Source organism: Bufo bufo, chromosome 5, assembly GCF_905171765.1.
Source record: "Bufo bufo chromosome 5, aBufBuf1.1, whole genome shotgun sequence".
In the NCBI taxonomy this organism is placed as follows: Eukaryota; Metazoa; Chordata; class Amphibia; order Anura; family Bufonidae; genus Bufo; species Bufo bufo.
This window is the reverse complement of record NC_053393.1, coordinates 227,142,511-227,165,989: the sequence shown is the minus strand read 5'-3', so window position 1 is coordinate 227,165,989 and position 23,479 is coordinate 227,142,511. Positions and strand designations below refer to the sequence as shown.

The window sequence follows — 23,479 nt, the reverse complement described above, 5'->3', positions numbered from 1 at the left end:
ACCTGCTCTCCGCCGCTCTGGGCAGCGTGAGACAGGAAAGTGTTCTATTTCAGGGGCTGCAGGAACTTGTTAAAATTCATTTTTTATTTTTTATTTTTAATTTAACATCTTTATTACTATGAAAAGCAAATACACAACGTACAGTTAAAGCTTATTAAAAATTTTCTCAACATTTTTCCCGCTTAACCCCATTATTTCCCCCACCCTGCGATGCGTCCACCCCCCGCCCCCCCCTCGAAAGGAAATAAGGAGAAGGGAAGGGGGAAGAGCGAGAAAAAAATAAAAAAAAATAAATAAAAATTCAAGAAAATATGTATTCCAGATACGGTCCTATTAGAACTACCAGCCGTCCCATATTTTAACCCATTTCTCTAATCCACCTCTCTGCTTATAAAGAATCCGTTCGTAGTTTTTCACCTTATTAACCAATTATCTCTTTTAACGCTGAGCTGGAAAAGAAATGTGCAGCTGAGTTAGAGTCTCTCTTAACACTGCATTTTCCTTAATAGAGGACCAGGAAAATCGCAGCTGGCTGAAAATTTGTATTCGAGGGAGTCCATAACACACCATCAACAACCTGCTCCCATATTTGCAGAGCTACTGGGAGAGGAGCAGGCGGCTGCTATGGTGCTGAAAAGAATCCACTGATCGCTGAGGCCAGTACCAAAACAAAACGAGCCACCGAGGGATGTGGTCTGCGGCCTGCGTAGTTATCTTTACACAGCCTCGATCCTCAAAGCCGCAATAGAAAAGAGGGACTTGCAATTTGATGGCAGGCAAGCTCTACTTTACCAGGACCTGTAATCTACCTTGAATAAGCAAAGGCTTCTATGTCCATTGACCAACCACCTCAAATCTAAAAATGTAGCTTTTAAATTGGACCTTTCACCACTTCTCACATTCCTGTTTTAATAGCTTCATGCATTCCCCATGTAATAACAATTCTGGAGCATCTATTCTTATGGCTGTATGTTGTGCCAATCCTTTATTATTTCTACTAGATGTTATGAATGAATTGCTATTAGCCTTCAGTAAGGATACAGAGGGAAGGTAACCAGTTTGGGCTGTGTACCTACACAGTTTTTTCTCTATCCAATCAGTGCTGCTATTGTCAGTCTGTGCAGGTACACCCCCCCAACTGGTTACCTCCCCTCTGTACCCTTACTGCAGACTGCTAGCAATTCATTCATACCTTCTAGTAGAAATAATAAAGGACCGGCACAACGTAGAGCCATAAGAATAGATGTTCCAGATTTGTTATTAAATGGGGAATGCATGTAGCTATTAAAATAGGCAGGTCAGGAGTGGTGAAAGGTCCTCTTTAAGTGGCTATTCCCATTTGGACGTACCTTTGTTAAAGGAGGGAAACGGTGCACTGAGAAAACTCCAGCGGACCTGCCGGCAGCTTGGTCGTTGTTACCAATTCCTCCATTAGACATCACCTCCTGGATGTCTGTCACAGCTCGTCACGGTCGCCTACCTTCTCTGCCTGAAGGGAAGAAACAGCGGCCCAGTCCCAGGAAACCGGATACCTGACTTTTCTGAGGTGATATACCACAGTCAATGTCTGACCTATTCTTTCCTCAGGATAGGTCATCAATATCAGATCGGCGGGGGCCTCACACCCAGCACCCCCGCCAATCAGCAGTGTGTACGTGCTGTCTCCTGTCTCCCTTCCTGCTTTGCTGCTATTTTGCCATAGACATAGCAGGAGTAGGAAGAGAGATGGGAGACTGCATGTGAAACCTGCGCACGCCGTCTCCTCATATAACTGATCGTTGGGGGTGCCTGGTGTCGGACCCCCTCTGATCTGATATTGATGACCTATACTGAGGATAGGTAATCAATATTAATAGCCTGGAGAACCCCTTTAATACGGAATGCTAAATACTAAGTCTACCTAAATAAATACATCTCCTTGCTCTGAAATAGTGCTATACCTAAGCAGATTTGTTTTCAGGATTCTAGGAAAGCTGGGTTAATACCTCCTGGAGCTGTAATATAAATATAGAATACTAAATCTTCCAAGATAAATCCCTCTTCCTATTCCTAGATAGTGTCATAGCTAGGCAGATTTGCATTTCAGGTTCCGGTCAAAGCTGGGTTACAACCGTGTATAGCTGTAATAGAGACTGCAGAATACTAAGTGTACTAAGACAAAATCCCCTCCCCACTCCTAAATAGTACTATAGCTATGCAGGTTTGCCTTTCATGGTCCTGGGAAAGCTGGCTTACCATCATGTAAAATGAAATTAGTCAAAATGAAATTAGTCATAAATGAGTCCTTATCAGACTGGAACGGATTACATGGAGTCCAGGAGAAATGGGACTACTTAAAAGGTGCATTATTGAAGGCAACAGAAAATTGCATTAGACTTGTCAGTAAAAGCAAAAAAAGGAGGAGACCAATGTGGTACTCAGCAGAAGTGGCCCAAATCATTAAAAATAAAAAGCTAGCATTTTGTAATTATAAAAAAACCCAGAGCAATGAAGATAAGGAAATCTACAAGATTAGGCAGAGAGAGGCCAAGCAAGTTATAAGAACTTCTAAAGCGCAGGCAGAAGAAAAACTAGCTCAGTCTATGAAAAAAGGGGATAAGACATTCTTCAGATATATAAATGAAAAAAGGAAATTAAAACAAGGAATAACTAAATTAAAAACAAAGGACGGAAGGTATGTAGAAGAGAATAAAGGGCTAGCCGACTGCCTTAATGAATACTTCTGTTCAGTTTTTACAAAAGAAAAAGGAGAAGGACCTCCACTAGAAAGAATGACTATTAAATCGTTTGATGCATGTATCTTTACAGAGGAAGATGTTCTAAGTTTGCTGTCTAAGGTGAAGACAGATAAGTCACAGGGGCCTGATGAGATACACCCAAAATTATTAAAAGAGCTTAGTGGTGAGCTGGCAAAACCGTTAACAGATTTATTTAACCAATCATTAGTAACAGGAGTCGTCCCGGAAGATTGGAAATTGGCAAATGTCGTGCCCATTCACAAGAAAGGTAGTAGGGAGGAATCGAGCAACTATAGACCAGTGAGTCTGACATCAATAGTAGGCAAATTAATGGAAACCCTATTAAAGGATAGGATTGTGGAACATCTAAAATCCCATGGATTGCAAGATGAAAAACAACATGGGTTTACTTCAGGGAGATCATGTCAAACAAATCTTATAGATTTTTTTGACTGGGTGAATAAAATAATAGACGGTGGAGGTGCAGTAGACATCGCATATCTAGATTTTAGTAAGGCTTTTGACACTGTCCCACATAGAAGACTTATCAATAAACTGCAGTCATTGAGCATGGACTCCCATATTGTTGAGTGGATTAGGCAGTGGCTGAGTGACAGACAACAGAGGGTTGTAGTCAATGGAGAACATTCAAAACAAGGTAATGTTACCAGTGGGGTTCCACAGGGATCTGTACTGGGACCGATTTTGTTTAATATCTTCATAAGTGATATTGCAAAAGGCCTCGCTGGTAAGGTTTGTCTTTTTGCTGATGACACAAAGATATGTAACAGGGTTGATGTTCCTGGAGGGAAACGCCAAATGGAAAAGGATTTAGGAAAACTAGAAGAATGGTCAGAACTCTGGAAACTGAAATTTAATGTGGATAAGTGCAAGATAATGCACCTGGGGCGTAAAAACCCAAGGGCAGAATATAGAATATTTGACACAGTCCTGACCTCAGTATCTGAGGAAAGGGATTTAGGAGTAATTATTTCAGAAGACTTAAAGGTGGGAAGACAATGTAATAGAGCAGCACGAAATGCCAGCAGAATGCTTGGATGTATAGGGAGAGGTATAAGCAGTAGAAAGAGTGAAGTGCTTATGCCGCTGTACAGAACACTGGTGAGACCTCACTTGGAGTATTGTGCGCAGTACTGGAGGCCATATCTCCAGAAGGATATAGATACTCTAGAGAGAGTTCAGAGAAGAGCTACTAAACTAGTACATGGATTGCAGGATAAAACTTACCAGGAAAGGTTAAAGGACCTTAATATGTATAGCTTGGAAGAAAGAAGAGACAGAGGGGATATGATAGAAACTTTTAAATACATAAAGGGAATCAACTCGGTAAAGGAAGAGAGCATATTTAAAAGAAGAAAAACTACCACAAGAGGACACAGTTTTAAATTAGAGGGGCAAAGGTTTAAAAGTAATATAAGAAAGTATTACTTTACTGAGAGAGTAGTGGATGCATGGAATAGCCTTCCTGCAGAAGTGGTAGCTGCAAATACAGTGAAGGGGTTTAAGCATGCATGGGATAGGCATAAGGCCATCCTTCATATAAGATAGGGCCGGGGGCTATCCATAGTATTCAGTATATTGGGCAGACTAGATGGGCCAAATGGTTCTTATCTGCCGACACATTCTATGTTTCTATGTTTCTATGTGGAGCTGTAATAGTAATAGTAAATCTATCAAGATAAATCCCACTCCTCACTTCTAAATAGTGTGAAAGCTATGCAAATCTGCCTTTCAGGATCCTAGGAAAGCTGAGTTACTTGCAAAATGTAAGGGTAACATTATGTGGCCGGTTTTTACAGCTCCACAAGACTTGTAATCCAGCTTTCTAACACTGATGAATGTCAAATTTGCCAAGACAGAGAAATCTTGACATTCCAGCACGTGGGAAAGCTGGGTAACACTTTCTGCAGTGTCAGTGTCCTGGCACTCTATAGTATACCTGCACACATATTGGGTATGGGAGGATGTGGTATTTTGTAAGAAGCTGTTGACATTTTCACAGTGCTCCGAGTGTCTATTGAAGTAACTGGGTGATAAGACCCTCCTCTTTTCTGAGGTGATAAGCCTTCCACTGATGGCACCGCCTCCATGTCTTCAAAGCCCAAAATGAGCAGTAATTTAAATCAATAAACTACATATTATATTGATTATTTTCCTACAAAATTATATATCAATATACTCAGCTCATACTGCTGTATAACTTGCTACCTGCATCTCAAACACCATGTTCAATGTGACAGGTTCCCTTTAAATAGTACGAATGATACCGGTGTAATGTACCTTTAATTGCATGATATATAATTTTTGCTAACTTAGAAAAAATGTGGTGGTAAGCTGCTATACTATAATAGAAGCTGCTAGTTATAGCAAACATTTCCTTTAATTCAGTTTTATTACTGCACAATGCAATAAAAATGCTGTTGATTTTCAGGATGGAGATCCTGTCCGTCCTGGTGTCGCTATGACTGACCTTGCAACAGGACTATTTGCTCATGGAGCCATTATGGCTGGTTTACTGCAAAGGGCTAAAACAGGGAAAGGAATGCACATTGACTGCAACCTACTTTCCTCACAGGTAATTAAAACTTTTCTTTATTGCTGTTATTATTGTTTTATTTAGCTGTTTTGATTTAGGCACCAAAGTGAAGGAAGCAATAAAAAATTAATTCTATATAATGGTTCATTTACAAAAGTGCTGACATTTGTATCAATGCACTTATTGTTCTTTTTGGCTTATATGTGACTGTACACCTACTCTCTGGTTTTTGGAAATTCCCTCATAAAATCGTTCCTTTGCCTACTTTTAATGGAGCACTGTTTGGCTGGAGAAGTACTGGCCGACTGTTTCATTTACAATATACTTTATACTAGTGATGACAATGATGAAACATTTTAATTGTTATTATTCAATGTATACCGTTTGCATGTTTCAGTAGGTTATTTATATGAATATTTGTGCACATATAAATAGTTGCACCAACATAAGGCACATCTAGACCAGGAGTGCAAAGTCTTTTGTGTTCCAAGGGCAGTTTGCACTACTTTAGTTCAGTTTATAGGTTTGTCCCCCTTAAGACATTACTGCTTGATGTCATCATTTGTAATGCAACCAATTGTGAAGCTTTGAAGTGGACAAATCAGGCAAGTAAGCATACTACCGTGTAGGTTAGGTTATGTTCACATGTTCGGTAAACATATCTGACAGAGAACACCCTGCTGGAGTCTAGCAGATCCGGCTTTTCCGGATACTGCTGTTTACTGCCAAATCCCATAGACTATAATGGGATCTGTCTGCTTTCCTGCATGAGTGCCGGGTTTCGGCTTGCCAGAATCTGTTGCATGCAGCAATTTTTGTCTGCCTGAAATTTGTATACAATTACCTACTATGTATCTGCACTGGTCATTTAGATAAGGGAGACATTGCAGTGCCTTGAAAAAGTATTCATACCCCTTGAACCTTTCCAATTTTTTTTCTGTTACACCCATAAACCTAAATATATTTTATTGGAATGTTATGTGATAGACCATTTTATGTGATAGACCAACACAAAGTAGCAAGTAGCAAGTATTTGTGAAGTGAACAGAAAATGATACATGGTTTAAAAAAAAATTAAGAAATAAACTTTTGAAAAGTGTAGCATCTATTTGTATTCAGCCCCCTGTACTCTGATACTCTTAAATAAAATCCAGAGTGCCCAATTTCCATCAGAAGTCACCTAATTACTAAAAAGAGTCCACTTGTGTGTAATGTATTCTCAGTATAACTACAGCTGTTCTGCGAAGGCCTCAGAGGTTTGTTAGAAAACATTAGTGATCAAACAGCATCATGGAAACCAAGGAACACACCAGACAGGTCAGGGATAAAGTTGTGGAGAAGGGTTAGGTTATAAAAAAAATCCCAAACTCTGATTATCTCACAGAATCGGAAAATGGAAGGAGTATGGCACAACTACAAACCTAAACTGACAGCCCAGGCAAGAAGAGTGCTAATTAGAGAATCAGCCAAACGGCCCATGGTCACTCTGGAGGAGCTGCAGAGATCCACGGTTCAGGTGGCAGAATCTGTCCACAGGACAACTATTAGTCATGTACTCCTCAAATCTGGTCTTTATAAAAGAGTGCCATTTTTGAAAGCAAGCCATAGGAAGTCCCTTTTGCAGTTTGCCACAAGCCATGTAGGGGACACAGTAACATGTGGAAGAAGATTCCCTGGTCAGATGATGAGGTTGATGAGAAAATGTATGGAGCTAAATACAGTAAAGGTTGCAAAAGACTTGACCGTGGCGAAGCTTCACCTTTCATCAGAACAATGACCCTAAACATGCATTAAATTATAAAAAAAAATTAAATCCAATTACTTCTGGACTCAACTGTATGTAATGAAATGTCTAATCTACAGCTAGCTATGGACTGTCCACTAAATGCGTGAAAACTTCTTCTTTGTGCATGTACTTTAAGTTTTTTTTATAGAAAATGTTTGTGACTAACAAATACAAACATTCCTCCCAAGTAAACAGACCCCCTCCCCCCGAGAGACAGCTGGTTACAGTACTGTAATAAAGTCTGGGTACATATTATTGGCCATAAAGGCTTACAGTAGTTTCACGTCAAATACCTCACAAACTAATTTACAGGAATGTATACCCTCATGTGATTGTCCTTTGAGCTACATTAGGTGAACTACTTGAAAGTCAGCTCAAATCTGTCTGGGCTGCATTCAGTTCAGTGTTGACCTAGGCACCTTAATCCAGCAACCTAAAATGGATTTACATTTAGACACAGTTGTATTTAGGTATACCACTTTTCTAATATGATTGTCCCATTCATCTTTGTTGTAAACATGTATTGTTGAAGGGCTAGTATGTATCAAGCAGGCTGCAATAATTTTTTGGCCTTGATATAATGGTCTCTGAAATTCCCAGTGAACAGAAATTGTCTAGTACCAGTTCACCAAGTAAACCCAGTAGACAAATTTTGGGTTGTGTGCAAATTTCTATTGTATTTACCCTCTTGATAATGTTTGGAACCTTTCTCTAATATGGACTCAGTTCTACACATTCCCAAAACATGTGAAGTACTTGAGCATCATCCTTGCATGCTCTAATCCCAGTTTTATGCATCAGAGAAGGGGCTTTGTCTAGAAATGAATCATGATAAATGCTGGCCCTCATATGAGTATAATGTAGAGGTTAATTCCAGTGGGTCTGTCCATTGTTCGTAAGTAATGTACCCCAAATCACACAAACATTGACTCCCAAGGTGCTGCAGGGAGAAAGGACTTGTTTGTAAAAGGAAGAAGGGACTCAATTCACATTGGAGTCTATAAGAGAAGAAATCTGATTATTGCTTGTTATAGTTCCCTATGGGAGCTATAAAAAAGTGTAGAAATGTTTTAAAAAATCTAAAAAAATATAAAAATTCTAATCAACCCCTCAAATGCTGTGGTCAGTTGCTGTCAATATCTGAGTGGGCATTTAGTTGGGAGCATGGCGCTCCCAGTGTCCAGATGGCTTTTCTGTAAGCAGGTCATGGGAGCCTGGGGCCTTCTGAATATAAGGCTGTATGGTCGCTTCACCTCCCAAATAGCATTGAAGAAAATACATTCCAAAACTCATACAGACTCCAAAATGGTACCAATAAAAACTACAGTTTGCTTGACAAAAAAATGAGCCCTTAAACTGGAGACCTAAATATAAAAAAGTTCTATCTGTCATAATATCATAATAAAAAAGATTAAAATATAAGAGAAACTATAATATATTTTTTTTAAATGGCTGTACTTGTGTAACAGCAGCTGCTGTGCACCGCCGTTCCCCTGCTTACCGCTGCAGTCCTGGGTGCCGTGTTTAGCGGTGATCTGTGGCCGGTGCTTTCCATTCACCACTGCAGTCCGGTCTGTGTTGGTGCTGTTGTTCTGGGATCCGCAGCACAGTTTGCTCTCAGGATGCTGGCCACAGCATGCTTGCTGCTTGTTTCCTGCAGCACTTCCTTAAGGGCCGGCGCGCGTCACTTCCTGTGCTTTATGGGTTAGGTCATGTCACCTCGCTGACTTATCCTAGCCCTCCTGCACATATATAAGTGGCTCAGGCCCCTCCCCAGATGCCTCAGTGTCAGGGTCCTTGTGCCCTGCTAACGTTCCTGTATTCAGCTTGTGTTCCTGACTCGTATCTGTATTCCTGGACTTTGCTACCTTTTATATCCCTACCTGCTTGCCTTGACTCTCCTGTTCCCGACCCGGATTGCCTGACCTGTACCTGTGCTGCCTGCCCTGGCCTTTTGCCTGTCTGACTACGGCTCTGCCTCATCCTTCGGTCCTGCACCTCTGGTACCTTTCTCAGGTACCTCCTGGTCCGCCTCGACCAGCTGCGTCGCGTGCCTATCCTCCTCAAGAGGTAGCAACCTGGTGTTCCCCTCTGGAAAGTCTATCCCCACCGTAAGGGGTACTGTGAAGATCCAGGGGTTCACTTGGTAGGACACGTGGCACAGTAAGTTCACACTCGCTGGTTCGTGACAACTTGTACTGACCCGCAGAGTAAAGTTAGCATGTCATTATTACTGCATATAATGAGAATTGAGGCACTCAGATTGTTTAGCTTTGCATTTTCAGAAAAAGTTTATTGATACAAGGGTTTTATATTCCAGTTGCCCAAATGTTACACCACATTCAGAAAGCAAAAATTGACCGGACGTTTCGGTCCCAACGGACCTTCCTCAGCGGTCAAATTATCTGTGAGGCATGTGAGATGGATGGCAGGGCGCTGCCAAAGTGGCTTGCCTCTTACCACGCTTCTGCCTGTCACTGGTGTCTGTTGAACCGCCTCGTTTAGCAGCCTCTGACGGAAGTATACTCTTAGAGGTGGCGACCTGGTTGCCCCTGCAGTGAAGTCCACATCCCTGTACGATGGTAAATACCAGTGGACCACCTAGACAACACCCTCAGAAGTAGCCCCAAGTCAAATCTATTAAGTGGCACAGTGGTTACACACCCCACTGCATTACACTAGGTGGGCTATTTGAACAAAAGCTCTGCCTTGGATTCTTGCCTGGTTATCAAGGTGTTTACACACCTGACTCCTAACCGTTTTGGTATTGTGCTTTGATATTGATTCCTTACCCTGGCCCTGTTCCTGGCCAAGGTTTAGCCTTCCCTCCTGTTTAGTCTGTTTTAGGGTGCATTTACACGACCGTATTTTTGGTATGCTTCCGATCTGCATTTTTTCTTTCAGTGGGGCCGTTTCTAGTCCGTTTTGCGGACAGACATAGGCATTGTTACAATAGATCCACAAAAGAACCCAAAACAGATGCAACACAGATGTCACATGGGCATCATCCATATTTTTTGCGGATCGCCGTTTTGTCAACCGCAAAATACAAACCGGATTCCAAAATAGTTGGGACATTATACAAATCGTGAATAAAAACTGAATGCAATGATGTGGAGGTGCCAACTTCTAATATTTTATTCAGAATAGAACATAAATCACGGAACAAAAGTTTAAACTGAGAAAATGTACCATTTTAAGGGAAAAATATGTTGAATCAGAATTTCATGGTGTCAACAAATCCCAGAAAAGTTGGGACAAGGCCATTTTCACCACTGTGTGGCATCTCCCCTTCTTCTTACAACACTCAACAGACGTCTGGGGACCGAGGAGACAAGTTTCTCAAGTTTAGAAATAGGAATGCTCTCCCATTGTTGTCTAATACAGGCCTCTAACTGTTCAATCGTCTTGGGCCTTCTTTGTTGCACCTTCCTCTTTATGATGCGCCAAATGTTCTCTATAGGTGAAAGATCTGGACTGCAGACTGGCCATTTCAGTACCCGGATCCTTCTCCTACGCAGCCATGATGTTGTGATTGATGCAGAATGTGGTCTGGCATTATCTTGTTGAAAAATGCAGGGTCTTCCCTGAAAGAGATGACGTCTGGATGGGAGCATATGTTGTTCTAGAACCTGAATATATTTTTCTGCATTGATGGTGCCTTTCCAGACATGCAAGCTGCCCATGCCACACGCACTCATGCAACCCCATACCATCAGAGATGCAGGCTTCTGAACTGAGCGTTGATAACAACTTGGGTTGTCCTCTTTGGTCCGGATGACATGGCGTCCCAGATTTCCAAAAAGAACTTTGAATCGTGACTCGTCTGACCACAGAAAAGTCTTCCATTTTGCCACACTCCATTTTAAATGATCCCTGGCCCAGTGAAAACGCCTGAGCTTGTGGATCTTGCTTAGAAATGGCTTCTTCTTTGCACTGTAGAGTTTCAGCTGGCAACGGCGGATGGCACGGTGGATTGTGTTCACTGACAATGGTTTCTGGAAGTATTCCTGAGCCCATTCTGTGATTTCCTTTACAGTACATTCCTGTTTGTGGTGCAGTGTCGTTTAAGGGCCCGGAGATCACGGGCATCCAATATGGTTTTACGGCCTTGACCCTTACACACAGAGATTGTTCCAGATTCTCGGAATCTTCGGATGATGTTATGCACAGTTGATGATGATAGATGCAAAGTCTTTGCAATTTTTCGCTGGGTAACACCTTTCTGATATTGCTCCACTATCTTTCTGCGCAACATTGTGGGAATTGGTGATCCTCTACCCATCTTGGCTTCTGAGAGACACTGCCACTCTGAGAAGTTCTTTTTATACCCAATCATGTTGCCAATTGACCTAATTAGTGTTAATTGGTCTTCCAGCTCTTCGTTATGCTCAAATTGACTTTTTCCAGCCTCTTATTGCTACTTGTCCCAACTTTTTTGGGATTTGTTGACACCGTGAAAATTGGAATCAACGTATTTTTCCTTTAAAATTATACATTTACTCGGATTAAACGTTTGATCTGTCATCTACGTTCTATTACAAATAAAATATTGACATTTGCCATCTCCACATCATTGCATTCAGTTTTTATTCACAATTTGTTTAGTGTCCCAACTTTTTTGGAATCCGGTTTGTACATACAGTCGTGTGAATGCACCCTTACTTGTGGTTCTTCCTGGATTCTGACCTTGGCTGTGTATCTGGCCTTATGTTCACACTTATACCGCCTGCCTTCCTGTTTACGAACGCATGCTTAGGCCTTAAGCTTGTCATTGTGCTTCTGGCAATGTGGTTTAAAATACAAGACTACTTCGGGGATTGTAACCTGGGCATTGCCTGCAGCACAGTCCAGACTCTTGTACAGGAGTTAAAGGGGTTGTTTGAATTATATAAAAATAAAGCAGTGTAAATCTGATGGTCAGCAATATATACGTAAACTAAGCAAGTTTTAGGCAAAAAAAATATATATTTACTAATTTACCTAGTTCTGTTCTGGTTCCTTTGTTGACATGCAGTTGCAGAGCTGTGGGGGCGTGTAACAACATTCTTTGAGATTTTCTTCACGTGGGTGTCAACAAAGACTGCCTTTCCCCTCCCCTGCTCTGCAGAGGGAGTGAATAAAAGTGCTGCCCTGTTTGCAGTCTGACTGCTGGAATACATCTTGTATGTGTATGACAAGTTCCAGCTGTACAGTATAATGACACTGCTGATACATGATCTTCTCTCACACATGTTCTTGTGCGATGCTCTACAGACACTTTTTCTTGGCCATTATAAGAGTACAGTGGAGAGGACTCCTCCAGTCTGTCAGCTCTGTGTTTGCAGGGTGTGCAGAGTGGGGAGATCCTGTGCACAGCATTTGTCTCTTCAGTGCCTGGAGAAGAAGAAACCCTGCAGCTGCTCAGTACCTGAGGCAGAGCCTCCAACCCTGGGTCTGTGCTGCTGATGGTAGAAGGGGTTAAACTTTGCTGAAGAATCCAGTGGGAGGAGAGACACAGTGCAGCCAGCTTTGCCAGCAGATCCAGCAGTGCAGGAGGTGCGGCTTATGTCTCCAACCAGCACAGCCTTCACAGTGATGCTCAGTGCACAGAGGCAGACCTGCTTGCTCAGGCTTGTGCATGGAACATCATCAGAGCAAGTAAAGAAGCTGACATCACAGGTTATGTGATGCTCAGCTAACTAGGAGGACAGGGCCACTGTTACAAACATACAAAGAATAAAAAAATAACTTGGACAACCCCATTAAATTTAATCCCTTAGACCATGTACCTTGTGTTTGAGCCAGTGCAAATAGGATTGCAGTTGCGAGGGTTCACTGGCTCTTATCTCTGATACAGGAACCTATGTTATCTTTTTACGAATCATGAAAACACTTTAACGTGTCTGCCAAACTGCATCTTGACTAAATCCTGGAGATTGTGAGGACACCTTGCTGCGTACTGTACATCTGGAGATTGTTATCAGTGTTTAAAAAAATGCTTGTGTTTTAGTAGAGCAAGTATGTCATGCCATCTTGCTATTGAAGATCCATTTGGTATTTATTTAGGATATTGATTACACTGCTTTCAGTTAACCATTTTGGCAAAGTATCAGTTAGATTATAGAAAGCAGAAAAGTGAACTAATGTCCCTTTTTTGTTTAACAATTTGCTTATACTCAGCGAGAATGTCACGGGGTTCCGAAGGTGCACTCGGTCCCCCATCGCCCGCAGACCTGTTGCTTAGCTTTGGGAATGAGGATCTGTGTTTGACCTCATTCCCAGGGCGGCTTTACTGGCTGGGTGGCTCCCTGCTCCTAAGTCTGCCTTGAGCGCCGAGCTGATCACTCGGTGCTCGACTGGTTGGTCTGTCGGTCGTGTGACGCTGGCCACGTCACATGACCCTCACTCCCCACTGTAAATACAGGCAGCCTGCTGGCTACAGGTTGCCTGTTAATTTCTAGGTTCCTGGCTATTTGTTGGACTACTGAATATTTACCTGATCCTGTTCCCTGACGATCCTCTGCCTGCTCCTCCTGTACTGCGCATACATCCTAGTATTGTGACCTCGGCTACCACCCGACTACTTTCTTAGGACTCCTCTTGTACTTCGCTACTCTCCTGGTATTTGACCCCGACTTCTCCTGACCATTCTTTGCTTAATCCGTTGTACTGCGTAGCTCTCTTGGTTCTGACCCGGTCCGTTCATGTTCCGTATTTTGTCTTGTCTGTCTTCCCTGCACATATCCTAAGTTAGGGACTGCCGTCCAGTTGTCCCCTGTCATCAGGACTCGTGAGGCAAGAAGGCAGGGCCAGGGGTGAGGGTGGAGCGCAGTAATCACTACCCTTCCCCCTGTGTGTGTGTGGACAAGACCGTTACAGAGAAGTGGCCAACTTTATACTCCAATGACCATTTACTGAGTAGTTATGTAAGACTGGAATGAGGGTTTTGTGTTTATTTTTTGTTGTTTGTTATTTCTTCAGTTATATTTTATTATGTTGGTCTGAGGTCTATTTGTAAATGGTACATTCAGGTTTGAACACCATTTTAAAGTGTTACATATTTTACATTAAATATATTTAATCTATAATGAATAAGTAAGGCTACTTTCACACTGGTGTTTTTGCTGGCTCTGGCAGGGTTCAGCAAAAACGCTTTCGTTACTGATAATACAACCATCTGCATCCGTTATGAACAGATCCTGTTGTATTATCTTTAACATTGCCAAGACGGATCTGTCATGAACTCCATTGAAAGTCAACGGGGGACGGATCCGTTTTCTATTGTGGCAGAGAAAACGGATCCGTCCCCATTGACTTGCATTGCTCCACATCCCAGGACGGAAAGCAAACTACAACATGTGCGTTCTCTGGTCAGTTGAGACTAAAATAGAAATTTTTGGCCATGACTGGAATCGTTTTGTGTGGCGCAAACCCACAAGTAGCTGGCAGAGACTACAAAACGGTCAGGATTGAAGGAAAGACGGATTGCCATAAATACAGGGCAGTTCTTAAGGAAAACCTGATTCGGTCTGCCAGAGATTTGAGTCTAGGTTTACTTTCCAGCAAGACAATAACTCTAAACATACTTCTAAAACTATACTGAAATGGTTTAACTACTTCCAGACTGGGCCATTTACCCCCTTCCTGACCAGGCCTAATTTAGCAAATCTGACATGTGTCACTTTATGTGGTAAAAACTTTGGAACGCTTTTACTTATCCAAGCCATTAAGAGATTGTTTTCTCATGACACATTGTACTTCATGTTAATGGTAAATTTGAGTCAATATATTTTACCTTTATTTATGAAAAAATCCCAAATTTACCAAAAATTTGGAAACATTTGCAAGTGATACCTCATAAAATATTTATTACTTAACATTCTTTAACACATCGAGGGTTAACAGCCAAACAAAACTCAATATTTATTACCCTGATTCTGCTGTTTACAGAAACACCCCACATGTTGTCGTAAACTGATGTAAGGGCACACGGCAGGGCGCAGAAGAAAAGGAGCACCATAGGGTTTTTGGAAGGCACACCTACAGTAGAAACTGCCAAAAAGTTACCCTATTTTGGAAACTAGGGGATAAGGTGACAGTTTTATTGGTACTATTTTGGGGTATGTATGATTTTTAATTGCTCTATATTAAATTTTATGTGAGGCAAGGTAACAAAAAAATGGCTGTTTTGGCACTGTCTTTATTTTAAATTTTTTACAACATTCCTCTGACAGGGTAGATCATGTGCTGGTTTTATAGAGCAGGTTGTTACGGAAGCAATGGTTGTTTTAGCACAGTTTTTATTTATTTATTGTTCCAGCGTTCCCCTGAGGGGTGAGGTCATGTGACATTTTTATTGAGCAAATTGTTCCAGACATGACAATACCTAATATGTATACTTTTTCTTATTTATTTAAGTTTTACACAATAATATCACAAAAATTATAATTTAGTGTCTCCATAGTCTGAGAGCCATAGCTTTTTTTTTTTTTGACCGATTGTCTTAGTTAGGGTCTAATTTTTTGCGGGATGAGGTGACAGTTTGATTGGTACTATTTTCGGGGGGCATATGCCTTTTTGATCGCTTGGTGTTGCACTCAATCCAATCGAGAATCTGTGGTATGACTTGAAGACTTTTGTACACCAATGCAACTCATGTAACTTGAAGAAGTTGAAGCAGTTTTGCATGGAAGAATAGGCAAACATTCTGGATGTGCTAAGCTGATAGAGACATACCTCAAGTGACTTACATTTGTAATTTCAGCGAAACATGATTCTGCATGTACGGTGCTCGAGTGAAGTGCAAACATGGTGCCCACTCACTGCAGCAGGTTTCAAGCAGCATAAACCCTCAGCTAATGACTGTGAAAGGCAATAACGATTATTGCGGTCATTAAAGCCTTTAGATGCCGTGATTAAGTGAGATCGCGCTTTCGGACATCTTACCGGCATCGTCTGCGGCCAATGAATGGGGGACACAGCGGGGGAATGGAGCAGTGCATAGAAAAAAAATAAGCGATATCACATGTTATCAATATGCCCTCCTCTGCCAGGTATTTAATGGAATTTTTATAATTCAGTTAGAAGAATAATGTTTGAAATATATTAACTTGATGATTATGGATCATCCAGAAGTATTAAACATCTAATATTAAGGTGCTTTCACACCTAGGGGAGAATTTATAAAGCCCTGCATTCCAAAATTCTGTCTTCGGAAAATGCCAAAATAGGGCTTTGTGACTTTTTGAGCCTACTCGCATAAACATTTTACACCACTCGAGTTTTGAAAAGTGTGTTGGCATAAAAAACTAGAGCAGCATTTCTAGATGAAAGGTTTATGCTTAAAGATGAGTCAAATTTAACAATATGCAATATTTGGTAAATCTGGTGCAAAGTGGTCCAATGCAGACTCAATCAAAATTAACTCGAAATATTATCCTCATGATAAATTCCCCTATGTTTTTATTTCCTGAAGGGAATGTATTTTTTATTTTTTTTAAAAACAGGACCTGTTCCAAAACATATGCAAAGTGATTTAAATTATTTTTATGGGTCTGCCTTTTCCTATTTTTATCAGAAAACAAGGAAAATGTAAAAAGTAAAGCAGAGTTTTTAATAGTTTTTAATATAATTTTTTAATTTATTTTTTATTGTTTTGTACAATAAATCAAATGAGAAAGACATTGGAATACCACAAGGTATAAAAGTAGGTGCATATTTGACAATAATCGTTCATGTATAATCCAGTGAGTTATAGAACAATTGCACAGGTGAAAATTCAAAAAGAACAGAAAAGAAAAGAGAGATAATCAGTCATGTTTACATAGAGGTAGTTATGCCATGTAAGAGGTGTTAAGGGAAATGCCTATATTCTTTCCATAAAAACCAAATGGATAGAAAGGTGGCTCTAGTACTCAGTTCCCAGTTCTTCCAGGCGGTATAGCTGATCCACCTTATTGAGCCACTGGTCAACACTTGGAGCTTCGAGAGAGCGCCAATGGATAGGGATCATCAGGCGTGCGTCTGAGATCAAGAAAGAAAAAAGGGACAGTGTATGTGTGTCCCTTCCCCGAATGCCAAATGAGAGAAGCACAATTTCAGGAGTACATGGGAATGCAGACTTGCAGACATTGTTGCTAAGTCGGAAAATGGCTTTCCACCACTCAGCTATTTTAAGGCATTCCCACCAAATGTGGAAAAAGGTGCCTTTCATGGTCTCGCATCTCCAGCAGCGATCAGAAACATTGGGGTAGTACAGGGAGATTTTATCTGGGGTTTTGTGCCACCTAGACAATACCTTATACCCATTCTCCTGAACCCGCACACAACGGGAGAGTTTATGGGAGATAGTACAAAGTTTGGTAATCTCTTTTTGGGAGAACTGTCTCTCCAAGTCTCTCTCCCATAAACCAATGAAAGCTAGTTTGGCATTCGTGAGAGGGAGGCTTAATCTTTTGTATATAGTGGAGATAAGTTTGGGGGGGGGGGGGTTTGGAGGTTGTCAGCAGGTTTTCAAACCAATCTGGGACACTCTGAGTGTTCAGTGATTTTGCCCAATAGAGGAGGTCTTACAGTTGCAAGAAAAAGTATGTGAACCCTTTGGAATGATATGGATTTCTGCACAAATTGGTCATAAAATGTGATCTGATCTTCATCTAAGTCACAACAATAGACAATCACAGTCTGCTTAAACTAATAACACACAAAGAATTTAATGTTACCATGTTTTTATTGAACACACCATGTAAACATTCACAGTGCAGGTGGAAAAAGTATGTGAACCCCTAGACTAATGACATCTCCAAGAGCTAATTGGAGTGAGGTGTCAGCCAACTGGAGTCCAATCAATGAGATGAGATTGGAGGTGTTGGTTACAGCTGCCCTGCCTTATACAAACACACACCAGTTCTGGGTTTGCTTTTCACAAGAAGCATTGACTGATGTGAATGATGCCTTGCACAAAAGAGCTCTCAGAAGACTTACGATTAAGAATTGCTGACTTAAATAAAGCTGGAAAGGGTTATAAAAGTATCTCCAAAAGCCTTGCTGTTCATCAGTCCACGGTAAGACAAATTGTCTATAAATGGAGAAAGTTCAGCACTGCTGCTACTCTCCCTAGGAGTGGCCATCCTGTAAAGATGACTGCAAGAGCACAGCGCAGACTGCTCAATGAGGTGAAGAAGAATCCTAGAGTGTCAGCTAAAGACTTACAAAAGTCTCTGGCATATGCTAACATCCCTGTTAGCGAATCTACGATACGTAAAACACTATACAAGAATGGATTTATTAAGAGGATACCACAGAGGAAGCCACTGCTGTCCAAAAATAACATTGCTGCACGTTTACAGTTTGCACAAGTGCACCTGGATGTTCCACAGCAGTACTGGCAAAATATTCTGTGGACAGATGAAACCAAAGTTGAGTTGTTTGGAAGAAACACACAACACTATGTGAGGAGAAAAAGAGGCACAGCACACCAACATCAAAACCTCATCCCAACTGTGAAGTATGGTGGTGGGGGCATCATGGTTTGGGGCTGCTTTGCTGTGTCAGGGCCTGGACGGATTGCTATCATCAAAGGAAAAAAGAATTCCCAAGTTTATCAAGACATTTTGCAGGAGAACTTAAGGCCATCTGTCCACCAGCTGAAGCTCAACAGAAGATGGGTGTTGCAACAGGACAACGACCCAAAGCATAGAAGTAAATCAACAACAGAATGGCTTAAACAGAAGAAAATACGCCTTCTGGAGTGGCCCAGTCAGAGTCCTGACCTCAACCCAAATGGGATGCTGTGGCATGACCTCAAGAAAGCGATTCACACCAGACATCCCAAGAATATTGCTGAACTGAAACAGTTCTGTAAAGAGGAATGGTCAAGAATTACTCCTGACCGTTGTGCACGTCTGAACTGCAACTAGAGGAAACGTTTGGTTGAAGTTATTGCTGCCAAAGGAGGTTCAACCAGTTATTAAATCCAAGGGTTCACATACTTTTTCCACCTGCACTGTGAATGTTTGCATGGTGTGTTCAATAAAAACATGGTAACATTTAATTCTTTGTGTGTTATTAGTTTAAGCAGACTGTGATTGTCTATTGTTGTGACTTAGATGAAGATCAGATCACATTTTATGACCAATTTGTGCAGAAATCCATATCATTCCAAAGGGTTCACTTACTTTTTCTTGCAACTGTATAGATAATTAAAGAGTAGAGTACCCGAGGGAGGGAAGTTCAGGGTCTCTTTAAGTAGTAGGTCAGATAGAATGCATCCATCTTTATCAAGTAAGTCTAGTATTGTTCTGTTAGAGGATCTGATCTCAATGGGAGAAGAATCTCTCAGCTCTTGTGGTGAGAGAGAGATTATATCCCTAACTTGTAGGAGAGGAGAAGGTAAAGTTAGGGCTTCATAGTTAGCGGAGAACCACTCCCACACCCTAATAGTTGTACGAACCAAAGGATTGGGTATAGAAGCTCAGGATGGAAGTGGTCTGTCCGCCAACAACAGGGCCCTAAGGGTGGAGGGAAAGTATACACTTTCCAAGGCTAGCCATTGTTTTTGCTGAGAGGGTCTAAGCCAATCCACAACTCTACACAAGTGTATGGCTTTCATGTAATTTTCAGGATCTGGGAGGCCTATCCCGCCTAGATGTTTAGGTGTAGTTGGGGTTGAAAAGGAAATCCTAGGCCTTCTTCCCTGCCAGATAAATTTACGAATATGATTGTTTAAGGAACGGAAGTATGACCTGGGAATTGCTATTGGAAGAACTTGCATTGGGTAAGTGAGTGTAGGAATCACCAAAGACATGACCAAGTTCTTTCTCCCGAACCAGGACAGATATTGGTGATCCAGTGAGTCCAACTGAGCAGCGATGGCAGCTAGAAGGGATGTGTAATTGAGGCGAAATAGGTCGGGAAGATGAGAGGTTAATTTAATACCTAAGTAATTTAGATGAGGAGAGGACCAATTAAAAGGGGAGTTGGTTTGGAGAGCTTAGAGTGTAGTGGGAGAAAGGCCAGTGTGGAGAATTTGTGATATATGTGGGTTAACTTTGAAATTGGATAGGGAGCCGAATTTCGCTAGGAGTGTCGTTATTAAGGGAATGGATGTGGAGGGATTGGTGGTAAGTATCAGAAGGTCATCAGCAAAAGCAGCTAATTTGAACTCTGATGTTCCTATTCTCAGACTCATGATTCCTTTATCTTGCCTGAGGGCCTGCATTAAGGTTTCCATCACAAGGACAAATATAAGGGGGGAGAGAGGGCATCCCTGATGGGTACCATTTTTTATGGAAAAGCGGGGTGAAATGAGGTTGTTGACTAATACTGCGGCTGAGGAGTTATTGTACATTGCAAAAATGGCATGGATAAAGGGGTCGGGGAGGTGGAATTTCTGTAGGGTGTATTTGATGAAGGACCAGTCTATGCGGTCGAATGCCTTTTCGGCATCAGTGCCGAGAAGTACAAGCGGCTTCTTTTTATGAAAGGCATAATATAAGACGTCAAGAACTTTGGTGGTGTTGTCCTTTCCCTCGCGGCCTCGTACGAAACCCACTTGATCTGGGTGGATTAAAGTTGGGAGAAGAGATTGGAGTCAGATCAATGTTCGATAGAGATATGGGACTGTAGTTTGCACAAGAAGAGGGATCTTTCCCTTCTTTTGGGATTATCGTGATTAGGGCATTAGTCATTTCAGAAGACAGTGATATGTTTTGTAGGGCGAGGTTACAGACGGGAGATAGTGGGGGAGCAGCGAATTTTGGAATGCCATGTAGTAAGAAGTAGTGAAACCATCGGGTCCAGGACTTTTGCCTTTTGGGGAAGATCTTAATGCTGTGGTCAGCTCTAAGAGTGTAAATGGTTTTTACAGGGCATCATTTTGGGTGGGGGTTAGAGTCAGGAGGAGTCTAGGAAGTTGTGTACCTCATTATCTTTTCCTGAGAGGAATTGGCTATCTCCCAGTGGAGATAAATTGTAAAGTACTTTGTAGAAAAGCTTGAACTGTTCAGCTATGGCTTTTGAGGAAAAGATCAGTGGACCTTGGGAAGGCTTGATAGATGTTACGTGCCTTGCCTGCAGCCTACGTTTGATGCGGCTCATCATGAATTTGGATGCCTTATTACCGTGGGCAAAGAATTTTTGTTGTGATGATAAATAGTATTTAGATGATTTTTCATTTAAAAGGTTTTTAAGTTCCGCCCTAAGGGCGTTGAGGTCAGCTAAGTGGTGTAGCGCTAGGGACTGTTTATGGAGGGATTCTAGTGCATGAATCTGATCTAGAAGAGAAGATAGGCGTTTATCAGATTGCTTCTCCATGAAAGAACATTTACTGATAAAGTGCCCCCTGATAAATACTTTGTGGGCATCCCAGAGGATTTGGAGGATATTTCTGGTGTGTTGTTAGTGGAAAAATATTCATCCAAAAGTGATGAGAAATGTGTCTTATTAGGCTCACAGCTCAGTATGGATTCGTTAAGCCTCCAATGAGGGGACCTACCAGTGTTAGTTGGAGAGAAAAGGGTACAAAATACCGGCGCATGGTTAGAGATGGTGATACTTCCAATTCTCGTGTCTGTGCAGAGCTGTACCTGGTCCTTAGGGACAAAAATATAATCAATCCTGCTGTAGGATTGTCCTGGAATGGAATAAAAGAGTAATCAGTACAATTTGGGTTAAGGCATCTCCAAATGTCTATGAGACCTAAATCATCCAACTTAGTATTCATATTTTTTTAGCAATCTGGCAGAGAAGGAGGACCTTTTAGAGAATGTGTCAGTAAGAGGTTGCAATGCAACATTGAGATCTCCTGCCAAGACAAGAGTACCCTCCTGGATATTTTCTACTAGGGATAGTACAGACAGCAACCCGGATATTTGGTCAGAGTTAGGAGCATATATGTTTACAAAAGTATACATCTTCTGGCAAATATGACCCTTTAAGATAATGTACCTCCCCTTGGGATCTTGGGTGTGAGTAGCATATGAGAAATGAACATCTTTTCTGAAGCCAATGCTTACTCCCCTTGAAGCGGCACCTTCTGCACAGGGCCGGCGCCACCAGTAAGGCGACTTAGGCAGTCGCCTAGGGCGCCATGCAGCAGGGGGCGCCCGGCGCCCGTTGCGGTAAAAAAAAAAAAATTGCTTATAAAAGCTCGGGCGGCCGGCGGCGCCCCTCATGCGGCGCCGCCTGAGCGGCTGAGGCTGAGCGTTTGCCGCTCTAAAGAATCCTGCCTGCGCCTGCTGTGTGCTGATGTTAATGTAGCGTGGCCGAGCTCTGTTCGGTCCGCGGTACAGGAGCATTTGTTTCCTGTACCCGGCCGGACTGACAGGAAGTGCTCACTTAGTGTGCACTTCCTTTCAGTCCGGCCGGGTACAGGAAACAGATGCTCCTGTACCGCGGTTTGAACAGAGCTCAGCCACGCTACACTAGAGGTGACAAGGGAGGAAGGGAGGGAGGGGTGTAAAATGAGAGTGACAAGGGGGGGGGGTGTAAAATGAGAGCGACAAGGGGGGGGTATAAAATGAGAGTGACAAGGGAGGGGGGGGGGTGTAAAATGAGAGTGTCAAGGGAGGGGGGTGTAAAATGAGAGTTACAAGGGGGGGGGTGTAAAATGAGAGTGACAAGGGGGGGTGTAAAATGAGAGTGACAAGGGGGGGGGGGGTGTAAAATGAGAGTGACAAGGGGGGGTGTAAAATGAGAGTGACAAGGGGGGGTGTAAAATGAGAGTGACAAGGGGGGGTGTAAAATGAGAGTGACAAGGGGGGGTGTAAAATGAGAGTGACAAGGGGGGGTGTAAAATGAGAGTGACAAGGGGGGGTGTAAAATGAGAGTGACAAGGGGGGGGGGGGTGTAAAATGAGAGTGACAAGGGGGGGTGTAAAATGAGAGTGACAAGGGGGGGTGTAAAATGAGAGTGACAAGGGGGGGTGTAAAATGAGAGTGACAAGGGGGGGTGTAAAATGAGAGTGACAAGGGGGGGTGTAAAATGAGAGTGACAAGGGGGGGTGTAAAATGAGAGTGACAAGGGGGGGGGGGGTGTAAAATGAGAGTGACAAGGGGGGGTGTAAAATGAGAGTGACAAGGGGGGGTGTAAAATGAGAGTGACAAGGGGGGGTGTAAAATGAGAGTGACAAGGGGGGGGTGGAAATAATGAGTGACAAGGGGGAGGGGGGGGAAATAATGAGTGACAAGGGGGGAGGGGGGGAGGAAATAATGAGTGACAAGGAGGGAGGGGGGGAGGAAATAATGAGTGACAAGGGGGTGGGAATAATGAGCGACAAGGGGGGAGGGGGGGTGGAAATAATGAGAGTGACAAGGGAGAGGGGGGAATAATGAGAGTGACAAGGGAGGGGGGGAAATAATGAGAGTGACAAGGGAGAGGGGGGGAAATAATGAGAGTGACAAGGGAGAGGGGGGGAAT

General features: G+C 42.3%; 1 protein-coding gene across 2 annotated transcripts in view; it reads left to right on the top strand.

Moving 5' to 3' along the window:
- The window catches only part of SUGCT (succinyl-CoA:glutarate-CoA transferase), a 1,029,682-nt gene that overhangs the window by 120,275 nt on the left and 885,928 nt on the right, over positions 1-23,479 (top strand). For both annotated transcript variants that reach the window (XM_040432683.1, XM_040432681.1), the window contains exon 8: positions 5,191-5,334. In XM_040432683.1, the coding sequence (XP_040288617.1) occupies positions 5,191-5,334 (144 nt within the window). The remainder of the gene's footprint in view (positions 1-5,190; positions 5,335-23,479) is intronic.